Consider the following 23,005-nt stretch of genomic DNA (forward strand, 5'->3'; position numbering starts at 1 on the left):
ATCTGTTTTGCACGTCCTCGGTTATTTCTATAACACCATTTTATTTGGTACGAAAATGACAAATTGTTGCTACTGATGCAACTTGAAATACATCTTCTAAATTATATTTCAGTGAGCGATAATTCCACAAAGAAAAAAATATTCGCTGCAAAAGGGAATCGAACCTATAACCTTTACCTCGCTGCATACTGCCTTAACCCGCTGCGCCACCGTCAATTGTTACAAAAAGGCCGAAATTTGTAACCTATAAATAGAAGGATGGTATGAGGGAGCTTCGGTATAGTTGTTATCGTGGCTATTCCCGTTATGCTTGAACTAGTATTTCATATTAAAATGAATATTTAGAATGTACATGGAATGTACTGAAACCATGTACCACGTAATCAGCTGAATTAGGTACATAACCACGTCTAATTTCGATGTGACTACGATGTCAAGCCACACACACAATCATTTCAAACTATACAAATTGTTATACTTCCTAACCCACGGACACGTATTCAATGCATTATGCTACCTGCATATTTGTAAGTCGTTACGCCATGCATTCCAACTTGTTTCACGTTCTTTTTGCCAAATTACTCGTCCAAATAACAACGCAAACGAACTTGTACCGTCAATGATACAGTCTGCCTATTTATCGCCTAATTTGCACGAGAATTAAAGTCACTTGCACTTATATTACTCTATCAGAATATCCGCATATATCAGCACTCATGAAATAAAGTGGTATGATTTTATTATAGCCAAATACTTAATAAAAAACAGCAATATAACATATCTCCACTCGCCACGGGAATGAGTTTCCGGCACCTCTAGCCCACTCGACTTCTATCCGATAGGAAAGCCGGCCTTGAGTCGATAGGAAGCCAGTCTGAAACGCACGGATTGCCTGGCCGATAGTAAGTGACGCAGAATCCGCGTCAAGTCTCCCGATCCGCTCGGAAAGGGAGACTCTGAAACACCCCCCAGATCCAGGATCAGGGGCCAGTGATTTTGAGAGTGGGCCAGCGTTTACTAGCCGCAATCAGAACTGATAATGTTGTGAAATTTCTTCGACTTACAGGCGCTTTGGTTGTGTGTGTAGTTATGCTCTGATTTGGTTGTACACTTTGGAGATGAAATTGCTTCAACTGTTCCTTTAAATAACATGTTCATTGTTGTTGTTTTGCTTCTGAGTAAATAGACTAAATAAAATTGAAAAGCTCAATACTTGAATCAGTAGGAAGCTCTTTTAGATCCGAAAGTCCATAAAAATCACACAGATTGATAGAATAGAATTTGTTCTTAAAATTCTATTCTATCAATGTAAGCTACACTCCTAGATTAGAAATGGTATTTAAACATGTTACAATCATGATTAAATGTAGCAAATGGGAAACTTATTTGATGTTATGGTCAAATTTCATGCATGTATGTTCACGACCAGCTGATGATTTGAAATAGTGATTCGACATTCAAGTTATGATAGCCTCTAGTGGTATTTATTTTTCTCTACAATAATTACGTGTTCAACATAATGTGCTATGCCATAATTGAAGCTCTTTATTGCCTTGTTTCATTATCCATCAAATCCTACAACATTCCCTAGAGATGTAATGGTTCTTAAGTAGGTAACACTGAAATATTATCTCATGATGTGGTATATAAGAATCACCATATTAGTCCATGAATTTTTAGCATATCCTTCACCACGACGTGGGATAACAGGGTGTCCACAGGAAAATCAGGAATCATGCTTGAATTATAAGTCCCTGGAATTATGCGTGAATTACTGTATAAGGGTGTGTAAGAGGTGCACTCCTATTTTGAGCATCGGAGCTAAAGAAAAAAAAAAACTTTTTGGCATTTTTTTTATCCTATCGTGCGGTGTAGCAGACTTAAGCCTGGACTTTCGACAGTTATCAAATTTTCCACTTTCAATAGTAATAATACACGCGGCGTTTTTCAGATAAATTTACATGGTATGTATGGCGCTCGGAGATTAGTAGGTGTTCACTTGTAGCCTTAACCTTCTGATGCTTACTAGGAATGGTCGGATCAGATAACTCAGATGCAAATATCCACGAATAATGCCCTTCACCTTAATGTACTTCGGATCCAAATTCGTCAAAGAAATTGAATCTGAATCCTAAATTTTCAATCATTGCTTTCGTGAATGCAACGACCCTTGAGAGGAAGTAGAAAGAGTTCCGATCCTCTCTTCATATACGCCGTTGCACCACGATATTTGTCCTACTCAGGTGCAATTTCTTTAGAGCTCATGTAGGAGTATTGCAATAGAATTTCAGCCGTGGAAATTTGTAAATCAAAACACGACAGGCACATGGTGTGAATCTTCCCTAGAGATTGGACAACAATCGGGGGAATCTCAGCGCCGTTAAAAAATAACCACGGCATAGATTTAACAAAATACCCCTGGCCCTCCACCAGCCCCTGCCTATCATGTTTTTTTCCTTTCCGAGACCCCATGGACCATAAATCACTTGCCTCAAAGGAAAATATCAAGTAACGTGGGAACAATGGAAACTTGCTTCAACCCTTCCCCATCTCACCAACTGACCTTCATCGATCTCTCAGTTTCTGGAGGCCAAATGCTAGGTGAGTCACCTCGTGAGCCCGAAGATATCTCAATAGCTTTCAATAATTGTAAGGCACACACAAAGTTCAAAAAAAGAAAGATCTAACGCGACGCATATCTGACAGAATTTAAGTTTTTTAAGCTCTAATTGATTGACACAAAGATTTATAGTTACCACAAGGCTACTAATATTCAAAATAGTCCAAACAGCTAAATTTCGGAAGGAACAAGCGTAGCATGAGCGCATTCAAACAAGACAAGACGGACTGGAAACTTCTGGCAACTCAAACTGCATTTATCACATTGCTGCCCCTTCGCTTTGAAGACAATGACGTCACGTGCAAGATCGGACGTGTTCTTCCCTTTCTCCTTTGCCCTCAGCCTCGTTGCGGAGGAAAGACGGAGGGAGCGAGCTCCTTCCCCTCTACCTCTCCTTCAACGCTCTTCACTTGTAAACATTTCAGATTTCTTCTATCCGCCATTCAGTCAAACAATGTACACACTCGTTTGAATTTTTTAAACAGCAGGTTTTGACTCCAATATAATTTTCAATCGCAATAACCCTTATAATATTGTATGAAGATGATTTTTGAGAAAGCAGGCCCCTAGCGTAATGGTAATTACTCGGCAAGACAGATGTTGACTATTGTCCAAGTATTGTCCTTCAAAACTGCACTTTTCTCCACGTTTGACAAGCGAGTACTATTTGCAGTATAAGGGCCGTATTCTTAGTCGACCCTGTAGGGTCAACCAACCCTGGATACGTCATCAGCCCCTACATAAACCGATCTCGCCCTACATACGCCAAGTCAAGCCCTACATATGGCCGTTTTTGGAACTAAACGGGCCCTACTTGATGTAGGGCACCCGAACCAACCCTACACCCTACGAAAACGTGGCGGCCAAATATCGTCTGCTGATCACTTCGATTAAAGAATCTACGTTGCAATGGATATTAAGGGGGACGACCTCACACAAGCCATTTTAAAATGTACAGTAACACAGCGGAAATGTAATAATACTACCACTTTATAACCACCAAGTAAAATAAATTATAAAATTGACTGAACTAAAAAGAACAATATAGCGGTATAAATCATCTTGTTTCTACGAATATATAATATTTTTCACTTTCGGCACTTGGTATACTTTTGGGAAACTAATACTTCGTTTACGTATAACCATAGAGAATGTATTTTCGTGCCATTATTTGACACATAATAAACTTAACTACGTAAGGTGAAAGTGAATGACGAACCTTGATGATGCAACGTAAGTTCCCACTTCAATGCTCATATTTGCTCCATACTTATTACTATCTTGTACGTAGACCACTTTTGAAGTAATTTAAAGACAATTAGGTTCTACTTTTGGCTCGATATGAGAGTATTTGTAGCGATAATTAAGGTACCGACACGACACCGATTGTTTATTTACCTTGAGCCGTTGCCCTAACAATACGCCCGAAAATTATCAGACGTCTTTTCAGTTTCATAGATAGTTCCCATTTTGCCACCAGAATGGAAAATTGCCACTGCGCCATCATCTACATCATCTCAGAGAATTTTACGATAGAATTACTCCCCACCACTTATGTAGGGTCGACTGAGAAACGCATGTAGGGGCCTTTTGTTATGTAGGGACGGATTTGTAGGGTCGACTAAGAATACGGCCCTAAATGCTGCGGTATGCCCACCCGTAGCAGTAAATTTAGTGCGCCCTCCGGAGCGGAAAACCCCACGGGATCTTTTCCATGTTCACATCTGGGGTACCTACCGATGTGACGCTTTCGAGTAAAAAATGCAAACAGGAGCATTGTAAAAATACGTCACTAAGGAAGAAACTCCCCTGCCTCCCGCTTGTTTTTGACCTTGGTTTTTAGATGACTGACTCACGCTGGAAACCAAGGCCACTGAGTTCCTCTTTGGCTAGCAACCGGGGAAAGGGAGGAGGGGAAGATACAAAGTTTGTGTAAGAGGCGCACCCCCATTTTCGTCTGCAATTGCTGGGGAAAAAAGGTGCGCCTCTTACACGTGCTTATACGGTATTCATGAATTTTTGCTCTAACCGGGAATATTAAATTTTTTTTCAAATTCATTTCACATATAATTTTTCCTGTTCAATTTTTCTGGCTGAAAATGTTTGTTTCAATTTTAAGTGCACCATCTAAGTATAATTTCTACTGCCGCAGCGAAATGTGGTATGACGGACAAGGCAACAGATTCGAAATGTCTATCACCCTTTGACTTTATGTAACATTCAAAAACACAAGGAATAGAATTCCATGTGACAACAAAATCGGCTTATTAGATCAAAATAGCGTCTCGAATTGAATATATTTAAATTTTAAATGCATTGTGTGCTAAGTAATCTATCCTTGTCCTTTTATGCACATAAATATAATATTATTTAGAAGTATCGAAATGATTTGGAGTGTCTTAACATTCTTAGCCATCACAGTAATAACGTAAGATTAGCCTGGAATTTTTTCAGTTTTTCTTGGAAAACTGGGAACTATGCATGAATTTTTCTACTTCGATTGGTTGAACATCCTGTGGAATCAATTGGAGCATGAAGGCTAATTGCATGAAAAGGGGCTAGCTAACCTCTTCCTTGTCCTTGTAAATACATAAATATAATATTATTTAAGAGTATATGAGTAATTTTCGGTGTGTTAAAATTCTAATCCATCGCAGTAATAACGTGGCATCAACCGGGATTGTTGTAAAATTTCTTTGACTTGCATGTGCTTTGTTTGTGCGTGTACATGTTCTGATTTGGTTGTACACTTTGAAAGATGTACTTTGAGTTAGTGTATGTTACATTTATACATACTATGTTGGTATGCTTGTATTGGAGTTTGGCCTGTTTCTTCACTCTTCTTTGATGTGCGTTCATTGTCTTCTGAGAACAGGGCTCGGGGATTTGGCGGATGGGGATAGTGGCAGACATTGCGTGTGCTCGCACTCCGGCAAGGGATTTGGCAAGAGCAATCAGCTGTTGTGCCACGTAAGGACGCACCACTCGGGGGAGCTCCCCTTTGCGTGTGGCAATTGCCGACGACGGTACGTCAAGGCAAGTGACCTGACCCAGCACGCAAAGAGCCACAGTGCCGTCAAACCGCACAGGTAAAGTCATGGACTGAAATTCTCCTCTTGTGGAAAAAAACTTCGAATTGGAGGTGGAAGGAATTCTAAATTTTCTCTCGTCCAATTCGTGAGTGTTTCTTAGATCTTTCCCTCCGCTGAGGATGTCTGTTTACCTGTGAAGCTGTGATGTCGTGGAATCATGTGGGCCTTTTTGTCTTTCCAGAATACTCTGTGAATTTGATGATGAAACGCCTGAAAAAAGTCTGCTTTTGTTCCACGTAGCAATCTGCAAAACCTATTCAGCTTTATTGAATTTGTGCGATGACTTGGTTTGATATTTCGCATTCATATTTCTGGGTCGAATTTGGCAAAGACATCACCTTGTTCTCCAACCCCTCCGCTCTCATATACAGTAAAACCTCTATGTAGTGAACCTCTTTACATCGTAAACCTCCATACTTCGTACCAATCCTCTGGTCCCGTCAGATTTACATGTAAATTTATAGGCAAACCTCTATATAGTGAACCTCTTCATCTCGTAAAACCTCCATATATCGTACCAACAAGACAGCCCCGAGACGGCCTAACTACCTCCGCAAATCGTACTGAGACAACTAGAGACCATTAATGCAGCCGCGATTACCTGCATGGAATGACATTTTCAGCGATAAATGTTTCACGCTTATTTTTTTCTTATACACCTTTAATAATGTTCACGTTAACCATTAGTTAGGGCATCCAACTATCCTAATAATATTAAGTGACGGTAAATGAAGACAGAACACATTGTTTTCTCTTGAATCATGGTCAAAATCGCGCGATAGCACTAGCTTTCTTTTACTGATGGCTTTATTTTCTTGTAAGTGCCTACACACTATGTTCAGTTAATAAAAGAGGCGACCAGCGCAGCCTATAATCACTTGCTGACGGAAATATTTCAACTAACTTCACTCCCATCCATGGAGACAGAATTACTCAACCGCATTGCTACTTCCGCTTCTAAAATTAAAATATTTCAAGAATTTTCCGCGGCTTGAAATAAATCAAATACACAATTTTCGCAATTATTTTATTCCCATATTTCCCGGTGTAGCACTTTCTTGCTACCGCCTTGGTAATTTTTTCGATGCTTTCGTGAATGATCGTAGTTTAAAATTTATTGCGCTTAGCGACAGTCATATGTCTTGCCTGCGTATTTATGCTGCGAAATCTGGCTATTCCATCGGGAGTCCGGGACGTCAATTTCTAGCAATACTGAACAAACATCAATCCATGCGCGGCAGTGTTAGGTGAAGGAGGCAGCTAATTAGCTGATACGCGGTAGGGCATTGAAATTTTTTACCGTCACTGCCACATTCTGAAGTAGTTCGCCCAGCATTCTCACCTGTGGCCTGAGTCTTGAATCCTTCGTTATGCCTCAACGAATAAAATCCGTCGTTATGACGAACTCATTCGTTGTCATTTGTTCGTTATCCCAAACGCGCGAGTTTTGAACACTTTCGTTGCCAACGAAAGTTTTTCAGCGAATGTATTCCTTCGTTTACGCAACGAAAAACGAAGAGCATTCGTTCATAGCCTAACGAAGTTAAATCATATTGTTTGTTTACACCAGTGTGGCGGCCTTGAGACGTGTTATTTTGATGAGGGGAGCTTATGAAGAGGAAAGGCGTTTGTATAGGCGAGAGAGATATCTAAGGGACCGGCAAAATACATACGATCTTCCCGAAGATTATTTTGCTCAAATATTTCGCCTTAATCAAGAGGCAACTTTGGGTTTAGTGGAAGAGCTAAGGCCTTACATGCATTCTTCACGAAGATCATGCATTCCTATTGAAATAAAGGTATTTACCTGTAGGCATGGACTAATTTCATTTTTTTACCATCAGTAAAATGAGTCCTACTAAAGAAAGTGAACTTGTTATTTTTGCAAAATTGTTAGCCGTAGATTTAACCTTTTCTTGTCAACGATTACTACGTTTCTCTTACTATGGAAACTACGATAAAAAAACCTATTTTTCTTGAATGCAGGTTGTTACAGCATTGCATTTTTTTGCCTGTGGCAGCTATCAAAGGCCAGTTGGATTAAATTTATTTTTGAATGTAAGCCAAAAGACTGTAAGTCGAATAATTAAGGATATAACTGATATGGTGAATGAACATTTACTTCACAAATGGGTTGCATTCCCAATTAATATTGATAAGCAGAGAAGGATAAAAGCACGGTAAACAAATTATTTCATTAAGATATATTCCAGGTTGAATGAGTACCGTATAAGCGCGTGTAAGAGGCGCACCTTTTTTCCCAAACATTGCAGCCGAAAATGGGGGTGCGCCTCTTACACAAACTTCTCATCTTCCCCCCTCCCCTACCCGGTCGCAAGTCCAAGGGGAACTGAGGGGCCTTGGTTTACAGCGTGAGTCAGTCATATGAAACCCTGGGTCAAAATCAAGCGGCAGGTAGGGGAGTTTCTCCCTTAGTGACGTATTTTTAAAATGCTCCTGTTTGAATTTCTTGTAAGCATCGCGCCGTCACGTCGGCACCCCAGAGGTGAAAATTGAAAAGATCGCGCGGGGTGATTCGCTCCGGAGCGCGCGCTAAATTTACTGCCACAAGTCATTTATATCCCGCGGCATTTATACTGCATATAGTAATCGCTTATCAAACGTATAGAAACGCAGAGTTTTGAAGGACATACCTGATTCGCCAACATCTGTCTTGCCGAGCAATTTCCATTACGCTGAGCTCCTGATCTTTCAAAAATTATCTTCAGACGCTAATATGAGGATTTTTGCAACTGAAAATTATATTGGTGTCAAAACCTGCGGTTTAAAAAATTCGAACGAGTGTGTTCATTGTTGGACTAGCGCTGGAGGAGAGGTCGAGGGGAAGGAGCGCGCTCCATATTTCAAGCTACGAGGCTATGAGCGAAGGAGCAAGGGAAGAACATGTCCGATCTTGCGTGTGACGTCGTTGCCTTTAAAGTGAAGAGGCGAAGGCACAGCAATGTCATATACGCAGTTTGCGTTGCCTGAAGTTTCCAGTCCATCTCGTCTTGTTTGAATGCGCTTATGCTACGCTTGTTTCTTCCGAAATTGTGCCGTTAGGACTAAGTTGAATATTAGTAGCCTTGTTTTAGCTATAAATCTTTGTGTCAATCAATTAGAGCTCAAAAAACTTAAATGCTGTCAGATATACGTCGCCTTAGGTCTAATTCTTTTTATAACCTCGTGCGTGTCATACAATTGCTGAAATTTATTGAGATATATTCTCGAGCTCAGAAGGTGACTCACCTAGCTTTTGACCTCCAGAAACTCGGAGAATTGAACCTGGTAGACCGAAAAAGGTCAGTTGGTGAGATGGGGTAGGGATGAAACGCGTTTCCATTGATCCCCTGTAACTTGATAATTTCCTATTTTCCTATGGAGTCCCGGAAAGGAAAAAAAACGGCCCCTTGCACACACACCGAATTTGGACGGCCGGTAAAATATCGGCCGATATTTTACCGGCGAAGCGATGCTTGCACACACGCCGGATTTTTACCGGTCAAAGGATGAGTTGCTATGTTTTGAGCCGGCGACGGCGATCCACAGTGACAATGGCCGGCAGCTAACCGGCATTTAGCCGGTACCGGCGCGTGTTCGGTACGTGCGCAAGCTCCAATGCTCTCCCATTGTTCACTATTGGAATGTGGACGGCCGATATTTTACCGGCCGTCCAAAATCGGTGTGTGCGCAAGGGGCCTTAAATCTACGACGTGGTTATTTTCCTAAGGCGCTGAGATTGCCCCGATTGTTGTCCTATCTCTTGGGAAGGTTCATGCTGTGTGTCTGTCGTGTTTTGCTTTAAAATTTTCCACGGCTGTAATTCTATTGTAATACTCCTGAGAGAGCTTTTAAACGAAATTGTTCGTGAGTAGGACAAGCAACGTAGAGCGATGATGTATGCGAAGAGAGGATTGGAACTCTTTCTACTCCCTCTTATGCCCCTATTATCGCCGCAGTTATCAAAATTTCCTCTTTCAAATAGTACTGAAAGAGGAAATTTCGATAACTGTCGAAATTCCAGGCATACATCTGCAACTTCGCACGATAGGATAAAAAAATACCGTAAAATTTTTTTTTCTTTATACAGTAAACTCTTGATTTTACGAAGTCAGTGGGACCGGAAAATTGGCACTTCGTAAAATCGAGTTTCGTAAATTCAAACCTTTTTCATAAGTCACGAAAAAAATGTTCGCTTTTGTTTCTTCCGCCGTTTTTTGTCTTTAGTGGTCTTATTTAAATGTTTTCGGTGGTTATTCTCGGTATAATTCATAGAAAAGGCTTTTTGTTATCGATGTATGATGTGAAAAATCGTTAAATAATTATACCACCATAAATTTCCCATTTCTTGTTCATACTTCAACATCAACGATCGCTAAAGAAATTCCCGACCAGTTTAGAAAACGTAATCAAATAATGAGTTGCAATGTTTATTATAAGAATTAACAGTAATAAATTTGTGGTTAGGAGCCAATAGCTACTATTAGGTATGCAAAAGATAGATATTTGTTTCTGACACCCACGGAATTTTAGCGGCAGCCGGCCTAACCGCCATTTATGTCGCCCTCTATCTCTCAGTGACGAGAAAAAAAGAAAAACAAGGGTCTTAGCCCGTTTCCAAAATAACCTTCGTAAGTTAATATTTCGAGTTACTTCGTATTTTCAGCAAAATGTGCTCTATTTTCACTGAGACTCAATTACGATCATAAATAACGTAGGATATGTGATTATCTTCTGGCGAATATTTGAAGTAAATTCTGTTTGAGTTCTCCGTCCGACTACTATGTGTTCCATCATCTTCGCAGACGTTGCCATAAAAGACTTAATTCTTCATCAGGACTGTATTCTTCATACCGGGTGTGAGGTGACCTGTTCATATAGTATGTTTCTCTCCTTTTATGCCGACAGGAGCAAGGTTCCAACCGGAAAACGACAGGAGAAACATCTTACAGTATCGGAGAAATATAGATAGAAACGTTATTATCCACATTGATTGTTTTCCTACAAGAGACGTTTTATCATTTCTCAACGTGGTTAAGTATTGGTTCGCTAGCGTGAATTCCCAAAAAATGACACGCAAAAACCTGTACCGTCACCTCATTTAGTTTTCGTGTTCCTTTCTCCGCCGTATTGAAAGTTAGGCAAAGGATCATTGACATAGAGAAAAGATTTTCTTAGTTTTTGCACTAAAAAATAGTCGCGCCATAATCGTAAATAAATATAGTGTGGAAAGAGCAAAGAAATTAATTTCAATTGAAAAGTCAGCTGAGAAGAAGAGAGACAATTATAAGCGCGGCACCATTTTCCCGATAGTGGAAGATACTTCTTCCGCCTCTCTCCGGTTAATAACTTCCCCCCGTTGCAGGTAAAGATGAACCATGCCCTTCTCCACAATCGGGGAACGTTCCCAGTGGGTGGGGTGAATAAGAGTGGGATGGGGATTGCCTGAGGGAAGAAGTGTGGTCAGCACAAGGACTGGTGAAGGGGGCAGGACAAAGAAGGGTGGGGAAATGGCCTTCAGCTCTGCCTCAGTCTACTTTTGGGGGCCGTATTTTTTTGCGACGCACATAAGCACAGTCTCCTTAGGGAGGGAGTGAATGGGAAATGCTGGGGAAGGAGGGGTTTGGGTTGCGTAAAGTGAGTGTCAGCAAGATCAGCCAAAGGCGGCAGGAGGGAAGGGACGGCTTTGGAAAGACAGAACCCCAGCATGGGAGAACGGGGAAGCGCGTGAGAAGAAAGTTCATGGTTAGACTTGGAAGTGCGTCTTCATTACGAGAAGCCTGAAATATAAATTGGCGGTAAATAGAGCCCAGTACTTAAGACATTTAAGTTGTTCATTCACAAAGGCCAATATATACACGAAAAGATATTATGGCGCGGATTGCATGTATCAACGTCCATTTCGGGATGTTATTAATTTCTGTTCCCATTTATAAAAGTAGCAAATAGATTTGAAAGAATGATAATCATGAATAAAAATATCTAAATCGATATCCAAACGCACATGAGCAAAATAGATGAATGTATACATACCGCGATCCATCGCAAGTAATACCGCTCAAGCTTCTTCCGGTATAGGACTTTAAAATCCTGGATAATGCCTTGGTCCAAGGGCTGGGACTTGCTAGTCGAGTTCGGGGGTAAAAAGAGGACTCGAACATTAGCCAATTTTAGATCTTCCACGTATTTATGAACGGTGGCATTATCCATTATTAAAACAATTTTGCTGTTCTCTCCAGCAATTTTTCTCTGTAGACGTATAACCGTTTGCTGGAAAATTTCTCGGGTCATCCAGCTGTTTTTATTTGCATGGTAAAAAACGGGGAGGGCTTCCAATTTTACATGTTTTAAGCACCGTGGCCTTTCAAATTTCCCAATGACAACGGGCTTATTTTGTCCGTGCCCGTTTGGTTGACGCACAGCCCCACAGTAACACGCACTTTACTCTTTTTCCCCCAATGGCACCTTTGCCCTTTGAAACCCAGGGTTGCGTCAGGTAATGCATTAAAAATAGCCCAGTTTCAGGGGCCAGCGAGGGTGAGCTCGTCGAGGAAAGGGTCCCGGATTAGGGACCCTTCGAAGTGCTTCGGCGAAAAGTAGTCAAGTAGTCTTCGAAGTACGTTCACAGCAGTGCAACGGGTTAATTAGGGGTGTACGAAATACTCCGCGCGACCTTCCTGACATGTTAAACTACGAATTATTGTCGATGCTATGTTTACGAACAGGCACGTAAATAGGGGCATAATGTCAGCCGCGATATTTTAACTGAACTCCTACTCCCCCTAAATTCCCACAGTGAGGTTTTTGGCGACCCATTTCTCTCCAAAGTTGCATTATCATTTACGATTTCGCACTTTTGATGGACCACAGTTGGAAGCGCTGATTTTTTAGCTACTTACGCCGGCGTAACTAGTTTTGTTGACAAATTTTTCGCCGTAGTTCGTATAAACGAATGCCATTTGCTCCTAGGGACCGAGCCGAGGTTCGTAAATTCAAAAAATTTCGTATAATCGAATAGCGCCATGTATTTAGCATAGGCTTTTCACCGGGACCGCAATATCACTTCGTATAATCGAAAACTTCGTAAAATCCTGCTTCGTAAAATCAAGAGTTTACTGTAGCTTCCTTCCTCAAAATAGGGGTGCGCCTCTTACACGTGTGCGCCTCTTACACAAGCTTATACGGTATTCAACGTTGGACATAATTATTGATGATATTCCTAACTAAATCTAACTAAGTCTAAATTGCAGATTTTTGGAGGAAAAGAATTTCCCCGGTATTCTCGGTGCAATTGATTGCACGCACGTGAAGATCAAGGCTCCCCATGTAAATGATGAAGTATATCCTGAACACCTTTACGTTAATAGGCATGGTTATCATTCCATAAATGTTCAGCTGGTAATATACATATGTAGCATGAATATTGGTTAAACAGCCTATGTAGATAATTACCTACTATTTCTTGCTTGTTTCCCTTTAAAATCAGATATGTGACTATGATTTAAACATTTTAAATGTTAACGCAAGATACCCTGGGGGAACACATGATTCCTTCATTTGAAGGAGCTCAAACATATACAGGGCATTGGAAAATGCTCATTCTGTAGGAACCCTAGATAGATGGCTTATAGGTATGCTACAGTTTACTTTTCAAGTTGACAAGAATGTATTAATCATCAAATTGAGTAAGCACCCATTCTGTCGGTTTTATAAAGAAGTGCTAAATACCAAAATGAAATACTTTGTTTTCATCCCAGGGGATAGTGGTTACCCTCTTCAGCCTTGGCTGATGACACCAGTATTAAATGCAATACCAGGAACCCCAGAGAACAGGTATACAGAGGCACATGCTGCTGCAAGAAACTGCATTGAAAGATGCAACGGTGTCCTCAAGAGTAGGTTTCGATGCTTGCTATCTGAGAGAGGACTACATTATTCCCCTGAGAGAGCTTCATTAATCGTTAACACTTGTGTTGTTATACACAACATGTGCAAGAGGTATAACTTGGAAGATGATAATATACAGCTTCCTCCGGCAAATAGAGCTGCAGGTTATGCAAGGGAAGATATTGAGCATCATGCTCATAATGAAGCCCTAAGAATTCGTCGCCAAATTATTAGAGCTCGGTTTTCCTAATTTAGTTAAACTGAATGGTATTTATTATCCTTAGAAAATAGTCAACCATGCCGATCTACATCATCACTCGTTTTGTAATTCACCAGTTATTTTGTAATTAATCTCCTGTATGAAAATCGATGAATTCTGTACTGTTGATGCAGTAAAACATCCAGTTGTGAATAAACAATTTCTCCTTCGGAGCAAGTGGCACCAAAAATGAGTGTATGATTTAATCAACCTTTAGGTTTAAATGACTTACCTGATTATAATACCACATACTATCCCTAAAATAGCTGGTATTTATCCAACTCTGCATTCAGATGACACTAAATTCATTGTTTTTTCTTCAGTCTTCAATCTCTCATCACCGATGGTTTAACTGTCAGTGAATCGCTGATGGCTTAAGAACTCCCTTAAACTGAACATTGTGAAGTCACACAATGTATTTCAGAAATATACAAAAGCCTAAGAGGGGCATTTCCCTATCCCCATACATTTTTTAGGAAGAAGTGTCATCACTTATTGACTAATTACATAGTTGTTTAAAAGGGAGAGTGTGAAATTGGGTTAATGCTCATTTTTTAGTGGTACCTATTATATTAGAATTAATGTATTTAATGGATTGTTTGAAATTGGTTCATTGGCACAACTTTGCAATGTTATTCTTAGTAGTGTGAGATTAGAATTAGTGGATTATTTTTATCATGGGTGTCAATTCTGTTTCTAAACTTTGTATTAGAAAGATAGAAACTTTGGATGTACACATTTGTTATTCATGTACATCTAATGCTGCCACCAGGCAATAGTCTACCTGCAGCAATGTGTAATTATAATAATTAATGGCACGCATATTCCTCAAGATAATTCAGCCAAATATTTAAGGATGCACATAGACTCAAATGTTTCATGGGATACCCATATTTGTTTTTGGTCAACAAATTTAGCTTCATCTGCTTCCTCATTAGATCCATCCGCTAAACGGAGTCAACTGACATTCTCTATAACATTTACTAAGGCTTGTTCCACTCCCATGCATCATATAGTACATATAATCTTTTGGTGAACTTCCTCTGTCTTGAAATTGTTCAATATTCAAAAGAAGGTTGTTTGAATTATACCTCATGCCAATAACAACAGCCCATGCAGACATTACCATTCAAGAAGTTAAAAATTTTACCCTTTCTTGAGTGAGCATAATTTAAACATTCTTTACACAAAAAAACATGAACGAATATTACTTCAACTCAGATGTTCACCAGTACTCCAACTGAAAACAAAATGATCTGCACCAACCATTTGTATGAACTAGGAAATCACCTATAGGGCCTCAACGTATGGGGCTGCAACTTTACTATAAAATTCCCTTTCAAATAAAGATTTCCCAACTGATAAGGCTTTCATGGATAAAGTGAAGGTATTTCTCCTCTCAAAATAGGATTACTATGAAAACTTGTAAATTCTTAAGTCTTTTTGTATTCATCCAAACATTGCCCCTAAGTGTACCATGTACTTCTACCTCTACATGCATCTAAATCAATGACTTCAATGACTAATGGTAGTGCATTTCTTTAGCACCTCTACTAAAATGCTGATGGCAGAATTGACCATTCCCATTTTTACCCATCGTAAACATAATGATATTGCTGGTGATGCTTTTACTATTTTCTAAAAACCATACATCTGAATCAATGCACTCATTGCTTTCTGATCCTTTGGCAATTAAATATTGATATTTATTATTATTATTTAAAATATTTCAAACAAATCTGATGCCATAGATGTAACATAGGTTCAAATTACTTTTTTATTAAATAATTTTGTAGGCATTCTGAAATCTTTTCAAAAGCATCAGCTTGCTTCTCAGCTGCAGCTGCTTTTCTACTTTCAGTTTGTTGGAGGTCATTTAAAGATTTTAAAATTTGATTAAGAACGTTTAACATTTTTCCTTCAATCTCTTTTTTAAATTTCAATTTCTCTTCCTCTATCTGAGAAAGCCTTTCCGTCGTTCTTTCATAAGGAGAAATGTTCTTGCCTGTTAATCAGGAAGGAAAGATTCAACAAATGAAATTAAAGTAATTAATATAAGCATTAATGTGGTAGTTATCAATTCACCATGGTTCACCAGGTACTTCAATTATACCTATGAAACACTCTTAGTTTTATACCTTTGAGTTTTCTCTTCTCTTTCACAAAATTCCTATTAATTGGGGAAGAATGAGGAGATATCTGTCTTGACAAAAATGGAGAGGGTGGAGGCACTATCTCTTCCAAGGGCGAGGAGGGTTCTCTTACTGTGTAATACAATCATTTTAATTTCCATCAATTGGCATTGATCACACCAGAGCATATCTCTTAGCACAAGTTATTTATTTAAAACTCTTTTATCATTCCTTAAGTGTGCATTGCACCTTTTCTCACTGCTTGTTTATAAGAAAACCAAGAATCATATTGTATGTATTTGAGTTTGGAAAATTGTCATTTTCCAGTACACACCTGCATTGGTATTATCTTCAAAGCTACTACTACATCCAAAGTCCATGAGCACTTGCCCTACCAGTAATAAAATATATTAATGAGGCCCTATATCCAAATATGCTACAAACTATGAATAGGTGACAGCTTTTTACAAACCTATGGCTGACAGGACCTCCTCATTATCAACTGAAATCTCCTCCTTTTAAAATGGAAATTCCGTAATGTTAACAAATACTAAGGAATCAAAATAATCATACATACTTAGCTCAAATATACTGAAGTTTATCAAAAATACCTCCACAAGCGATTCCTTACAACCTGGATCTCGGTAGGTACAAACTTTTCCAACAGTTTCTAAAAGTCTTTCCTCCAATGGGCTTAAATTTTCCTTTGACATGCCTCCCCCACCTGTCTCTTTATGATATTTCTGGAGACGCAACGCTTTTGCTTTAACTGAGCTTCTCCAGTCTGCCCATGTCTGTCTCAAAATCAATGTTGCAAGCACTTTTAGCTAACCATTGATACATGAATTATAACGCGCAAAACTATTCTGAATTCAAAAGCAGTTAACAGACTTGATGAGAACGTTAGAACAAGGAGCATGAATTACGAAGAGAGGAACCGAATAAATAAACACCTTTTTCCAAAGACATCCAATTAATTTCATCTAAATGATTACAGTTCAAGTTATTTCACTTCAACGGCATTACTTACTTCTGGACTGAAGTTTTTCAATAATGTTTACATTTTCCAAGATTTAGTTCAGTCATAATCAGCAAAACATTACCTTCTTCCACTTCTCCTCGTCCTTCGCTGAACCCTGGCCTGCTGCATTTAATTGCTGTGCGATAGTTTCCCAGCATTTCTGTTTAGATTTGCTTGTTACCTTAGGGCCAAGCTTTCCGGTTAAAATAGTTTTATGCCTCGTATAAAGTTCAAGCATTAGCTCCTGCTGCTTCTCGAAGACTTTGCTCATTCTTTTCTTACCTACACTCTCCATTATATTTTTATTACAATGTATGATTACAAAAATCCGCTCCTAAGCTGCACTAGTCGCTCCAAAGGAAAAATAAACACTGTAAGAATCCATAGTAACCATCAGTAACGGTGGGTTGGGGTACGATTGCGTTAGAGCAGTCATTTGTTTTAGTTTGGTACAAAGCCACAGACGTCGCTGCAGCACCAGCGGGAATAACGAAACGAAGATTACTCGCTGTACTGTTAACGAAAAAATTAAGGACTTGCTCCGCGATTCGTTGATGCCGAAATTCGCTATGAGGCTAACGAAGTTACCGATGATAACGAAAACGTCGATTTGTGTTCGGTGAGTAACGAAAATTTCAAGACTCGGGCCACTGGAAATCACGTCCTTTCGCAGACCAAGCGTTTCTGTGTGCCCTCAACAGAGTTTTTCTTCGGAACGCTCCGTGCATTGTATTTTGGAGAGAGGGAATTCAACAAAATTTTCAAAATTACGCTCAATTTTTTGTCTATTTTTTGCCATAGTCACGTGTTTATTTATTTTTTTATAATCTTTAACAAGTCACATGTTATAAGAATGATAAATCAATTCTAAAAGATATAATAAGGAGTATTTTCAATTAATTGCCATAAAATATGAAAAAAATATGAAAATTACGTAATTAATCATAGGATGATGATGGATTCAAGAAAAAAAAGAAGGCGACTGCTTGACATTGCCACATAATTAGCAATTTTCCTAGCCACCTACGAGGACAGGCAGAAGGCAGTGACCTTTGGAATACCATCATTCACCCTCACATCTATTTCAAACAACCGAGGAAAAACAGAAGAAACTGGCTAGGCTGCACAAATAAAAAAAACTCAGGCAGTTAAATACAAGGATGAAGAAATTATGTTTAGAAATATAAAACTATTGTTCTTTCCTCCGAACACAATTAGTAAATTACAACCCTTACACCAGGGAATTAATTCTTAAGTAAAAAGGCATTAACGAAAACAGCTAGTGATTTATTTACAGTGAAAATGACATTAAAAAGTGCTCGTGGAATTGAAAACATTATTTCGAGAGAGTTAGAAAAAAATTTTAAGCACACCCATTAACTAATTTATTTTCTAAAAAGGCCTCTTCAACAATTTAGTTATACCTTTGTGTAATCATTAAATTGTAAATATATGTTCACTTATGCATACCTATATGTTTAAATATATTAATATAATGGTTTAATAGACAGTAGCACCTTTCATTTCCCAAGGATATGAAAAATTGGTGCCTACCACTAAAACCTCTCTATAGTGAACCTCCATACATCAAATTGCCAAAATTTTGGTCCCGTCCATTACGATGTAAAGAGGTTTTACTATACAAATTTAATCAGTTACACAGCCTGAATAAATTGATTTCACCCTCGGCCATTGGGATGGCTTTTGGGGTAATATTTTGATGTTGTAATCGAGATTGTTGATGCTTTCCAGGTGATTATAATATTTCAGGGCATCAGAACTCTTTCAAGGGCGCTGGAAAAATTATAGGCTTGACAATAATAAGAAATCTCTTCTTTTACTATTCTAAAAGCCGTTTTACACGGTACATGGAATTGTGCAATCTGACATACGTCCGAAGGCGCAATCAAAATTGTGTCGTGTAAAGCAGTGAATTGCTAGAACACATGCGAGAATGCGTGGATGCGAGATGGCAGAATAGCCCCTGTTCTAATTTCGTTCATGCATTCGTGCAATTCCACGCCATTTTAGAAATTAATGCACCTCTAACCGGTGCAATTCCATGCCCCGTGTAAAGCGGCCTTAAGAATTCATTATTTCTGTCATGTAGTTTCTGTTCGCTCAGCATGACATTTAAATTTTTACGCCGATGTTTCTCCTATCGTTACAAAACCATTGCTGCCTTCCACACTAGAACCATCGCAATACCTTGGGTCACAGCCTCTGGCATCGCAGCCAGCTTCCCAGGCCCTGTCCCTGGAACAAGGCTTTCGACAGCTTCTCCCGGCCACCGCGCCCGGAATGCTGCCCACACCTGCAGACCAGGAGGTTCTAGGGCTGCTTACGCTCCTGGCAAACAACAAGGACTCCCCGAAGCTCACCAGCACCATCTCTTACTCACATTGGGGTCAGAACGGCCGAATCTTTCGACCACTAAGAGGAATATTGGGTACAACCGTACTAGGATCCTTGCCATCGCCGCCACCCATGGGTGGGAAACAGCATCACGGATATCAACCCCAAACGAGATCCTGCGGCGCCTGCACACTCTCATGTGGGTGCAGACGGGGGAGAGGCCCTTTGCATGTGGCGCGTGCCACAAGCGCTTCTCGCAGAAGAGCACGCTCAACCACCACGCAAAGATGCACTGAACGCTGTTCGTTGGGTGAGAGAAGAATAATAATAATAATAATAAGTATTTGCCTTTATTCGGACGAGATTGAGACTACAAAGTCCCCTCTTCCACCTTACCCCTCGATAGCGTCAATGCAAACATATAAAAAATGGTATATAAACCTTAACAGTACAAAAGATACACAATAGACACTATTTGTGAAATGTCAAAAAAAGATAAAAAAGTATGTGTGAAATTTTTGTGTTAAAAAGATTTCTGTGTGTGGGAGAAAACATGAGGATAAGGGTGTACAGTAGACTCTCGTTATTACGAAGTTCACGGGACCGAAAAACCGGAGGTTCGTAATAACGTTTTTTTAAGGAATCGTCGAAAAAAAACAGTATATAATAAACGAGTTTATATTACGTGAAAATATATATAAATAGGAAAATACGTTTCAGTTTCTCGATAGAAGAATGCAGTATGATGCAATCTGTGGGTTGATATCTTCCCGAACGCAGTCAGTCCGATATACGAACTAGATGCGTCCCTAAACCTTGTTCCTAAGTTGATAAACCTACAGTCCGGCCGCCGAGAGTGGTCCGATGATAGGAAGAATGGTCTAGGTGTTTGGGTGGATCAGGCTTATTTCAATGCTCCTTATGAATTTGACGTTGTATGACTAGGCAAGGGTGTATTAGGTGCGTTTGGGGGACAGCGATTGGCTGTAAACCGTGCTGGCCCAGGGTTATCTGCCCCTTTTATTGTGCCGTCATCGGACAAATCTCGCCGGCCGGACTGTATGCAAGGAATCGAGAAGTGCTGTTATCCTTCCGAATGCAACACTGCATTACACGTATGTGCTAAATCCCGAAATTTGACAATTTTGAATGCTCGTACCTCTGAAAATTCGTAAATAGAATGTGCGTAAGAAGACTATACGTCCAATTTACGAGCGGTTAAGAGGGTCACAATGACTCCACAGGAATGAAGCTTACTATATAATGTAGAGTATAAACTGAATAAAGAATCATAACTGACGCTCTTGAGCACAGAACACGAGAAGAAATTAAACGCAGCGCGATTATAAAAACTTATCGTAGTGAATTTCCACCAAAATACCGTTGCTTATGTGTGGAACTTCGTAATAAAGTTCATTTTGTAATCGCTGGGACCGGGATTGAGGTTCGTAATTTCGTAAAAACGAAAATTTCGTAATAACGTTTCTTTTACTATAGCTTGTATAGGCCTTTTCGTCGGGACCAACGAGTTGCTTCGTAATAACGAGAACTTCGTAATAACGTTGTTCGTATTAACGAGAGTCTACTGTAATATCCTTCAGCGAAACAACCCAGGGCAGGAAAACGCCCACACCAGAAGGGGGGCGTAAAAAACCTACGAAAACCTACTGACAAGGAGAAGTCGCCAAAGTGATGTTCAGGATCTGGATGCGGATGTTATTTTCTAAAACTATATAGGTAAGGTAGAAAAATTGTCGTTTTTTACGTTCCTGAAGCACCAGTATTTTCCAGCTTAAACGTTTTTTATTCAAAATTTCATTTCCACCAGGCATTCCCTCCATTAGATTTCTAACCGCCCACCCACTGTCTTTCCAACGAATCTCGATGTTTACAACAAAATGTCCTTCCACTCACCATACGTCCCTTATGACCTGCCTTCAAGCGTCCTTCAAAGACTTCCGTCCCAACAACCCTGCGTCCACAACTGACCCTCGATAATCCCTGAATGAGGCGCCGAGGCCCAATTGTGTGAAAACGGGTGCGAAAGGTAAACAAAGAAGGCCTCGAGAACGGCTTGGGTAGGTTGCTGGAAAGAAGGATCATTGTGCTGGATGGATGGAAGAGAAAACTAGCTAGGGTCAGTAACTGAATGTGAGGATAGGCGATGGTGTTTATTTGTTGATAAGAAAGACTTGAGATTACGAATATACGAAGAGGCTATGGGAGCAATGGCTAGGGCGAGGATGATTAAATTCCCCGGAAATTCACGCGTAAGTATTTATATACGTCCTCTTATTCGCGTGGTAAGGCACAATTCGGAGTTTTGTTTAAAATCCATAAATTGATATTAAACTTAAAAAATCGCAAAGTAACTAATTAAAACGAATTGGGGTAAAATGTAACAGTGATTTCAAAAATTGGAAGAGAGAAAAAATATTGCCGGCGATGGGTCTCGAACCCAGGACACCAAATACAGCTTACAGGACCAATGCCCTACACCGCACCGCCACGGCCGTAGTTGAGTGGGAGTGCTTACTCAAGGGACCTGATGCTGCGCGAAATATTTACATGCGCATATCTCTCGAACCCGGGCCTATGTGGGAGAAAGCCGTGACACTTTTTCTACCTTACCTATATAGTTTTAGAAAATAACATCCGCATCCAGATCCTGAACATCACTTTGGCGACTTCTCCTTGTGAGTGAAAGCTAATGTCATGTTACATGTAAAATACAACATAGTTAATGAGGTACAAAAAGGATAGAGGTGTCGTTCCATGTCAAATCACCCAGAAATTTTCAAAATGACACCCACCGACTTGGATTGTAATGAAATTTTTGTCACTAGCTGCTATCACCTATTTAATGACTCGTGCAAAATAGTTCCTCTCTCACTCTCATAGTTTGCAAGATATGAGGAGTTGAAGTTTGAGATGTTTGCTCAGAAGTGGCGCTAGTGGGAGTCAAATTCCAGAGTGCAGGGCACAGGGTAAAAATTCATAACTCAGAATCCACTTAATGTGTTTGAATGAAATTTTGACCCCTTGTCTATCCAAGTACATTGCTTCCATAGTAATGTCTTTTATTCCCCTTGCGTTGTTATGTTAGCCAAAATGATGTCAACAGTTGTTAATTAACCGATTTCTTAAGCTCAAAAACATTACTTCATATTTTCAGAATTATCACCAAAAGGCAGAGCAGTTAACTCATCCAATTTTTTTTTAATTGAAGGTTAATATGTGCTCCAATAAACTGTGAAATAAAAATGGTGGTGTTTTGACTGCCACCATGAGTATTTCAGGTTTTACTTTTTTTTCTGCCCCCGTGAGAGGGATTTTGGACACGTACTGTAAGATAATAAGTATAAGTGTATCCATACCTTCATGAGGATATATTTGAAATATTGGTCAGTAAATCTAAGACCAAACATGTAGTCTAGTGAATGTGGCTCTTGTTCATACAATTGTTTTTAATAACAATACTTGGCTTGTGGCAGCTGAGGGGAAAAGAGTCCAAATGGCTCAGAAATGTGAAATGATGCTTTTTTCCTGGAATTTACCCATTTTTCAAGTGTTTAGTTTATGGAAAAATTGGTATCAACATACATAAGACTCTTACTGTGCATTAGAGGATAAATGGAA

General features: G+C 39.6%; 2 protein-coding genes across 2 annotated transcripts in view; one reads left to right on the top strand and one right to left on the bottom strand.

The window, feature by feature from the left end:
• The first annotated feature begins 5,045 nt into the window (after positions 1-5,045).
• Positions 5,046-23,005, top strand: part of LOC124172655 (zinc finger protein 316-like) — a 35,855-nt gene continuing 17,895 nt past the window's right edge. Inside the window, exons 1-2 of the mRNA XM_046552105.1 lie at positions 5,046-5,709; positions 19,206-19,676. Coding sequence (XP_046408061.1) covers positions 5,426-5,709; positions 19,206-19,662 — 741 coding nt within the window. The 5' untranslated portion in view covers positions 5,046-5,425 and the 3' untranslated portion in view covers positions 19,663-19,676. The remainder of the gene's footprint in view (positions 5,710-19,205; positions 19,677-23,005) is intronic.
• Positions 15,547-17,402, bottom strand: LOC124172656. The gene is made up of 5 exons (XM_046552106.1): positions 16,602-17,402; positions 16,463-16,505; positions 16,325-16,381; positions 15,997-16,122; positions 15,547-15,863 (listed from the first exon to the last, which is right to left on the bottom strand). The coding sequence occupies exons 1-5, from the start codon at positions 16,701-16,703 to the stop codon at positions 15,628-15,630; spliced, it is 564 nt and encodes a 187-aa protein (XP_046408062.1). The 5' UTR covers positions 16,704-17,402; the 3' UTR covers positions 15,547-15,627.

Source organism: Ischnura elegans (genome assembly GCF_921293095.1).
Source record: "Ischnura elegans chromosome 13 unlocalized genomic scaffold, ioIscEleg1.1 SUPER_13_unloc_2, whole genome shotgun sequence".
Taxonomy (NCBI): domain Eukaryota; kingdom Metazoa; phylum Arthropoda; class Insecta; order Odonata; family Coenagrionidae; genus Ischnura; species Ischnura elegans.

Bases quoted from the DNA above. Each gene is read 5' to 3' on its own strand.
- LOC124172656 (XM_046552106.1), bottom strand. From the start codon at position 16,703: ATGTCAAAGGAAAATTTAAGCCCATTGGAGGAAAGACTTTTAGAAACT. The intron at 16,382-16,462 runs GTTTGTAAAAAG...TATTACTGGTAG, and splicing joins GGAGGTCCTGTCAGCCATAG to GGCAAGTGCTCATGGACTTT. The intron at 15,864-15,996 runs GTATAAAACTAA...CCTGATTAACAG, and splicing joins AGAGAAGAGAAAACTCAAAG to GCAAGAACATTTCTCCTTAT.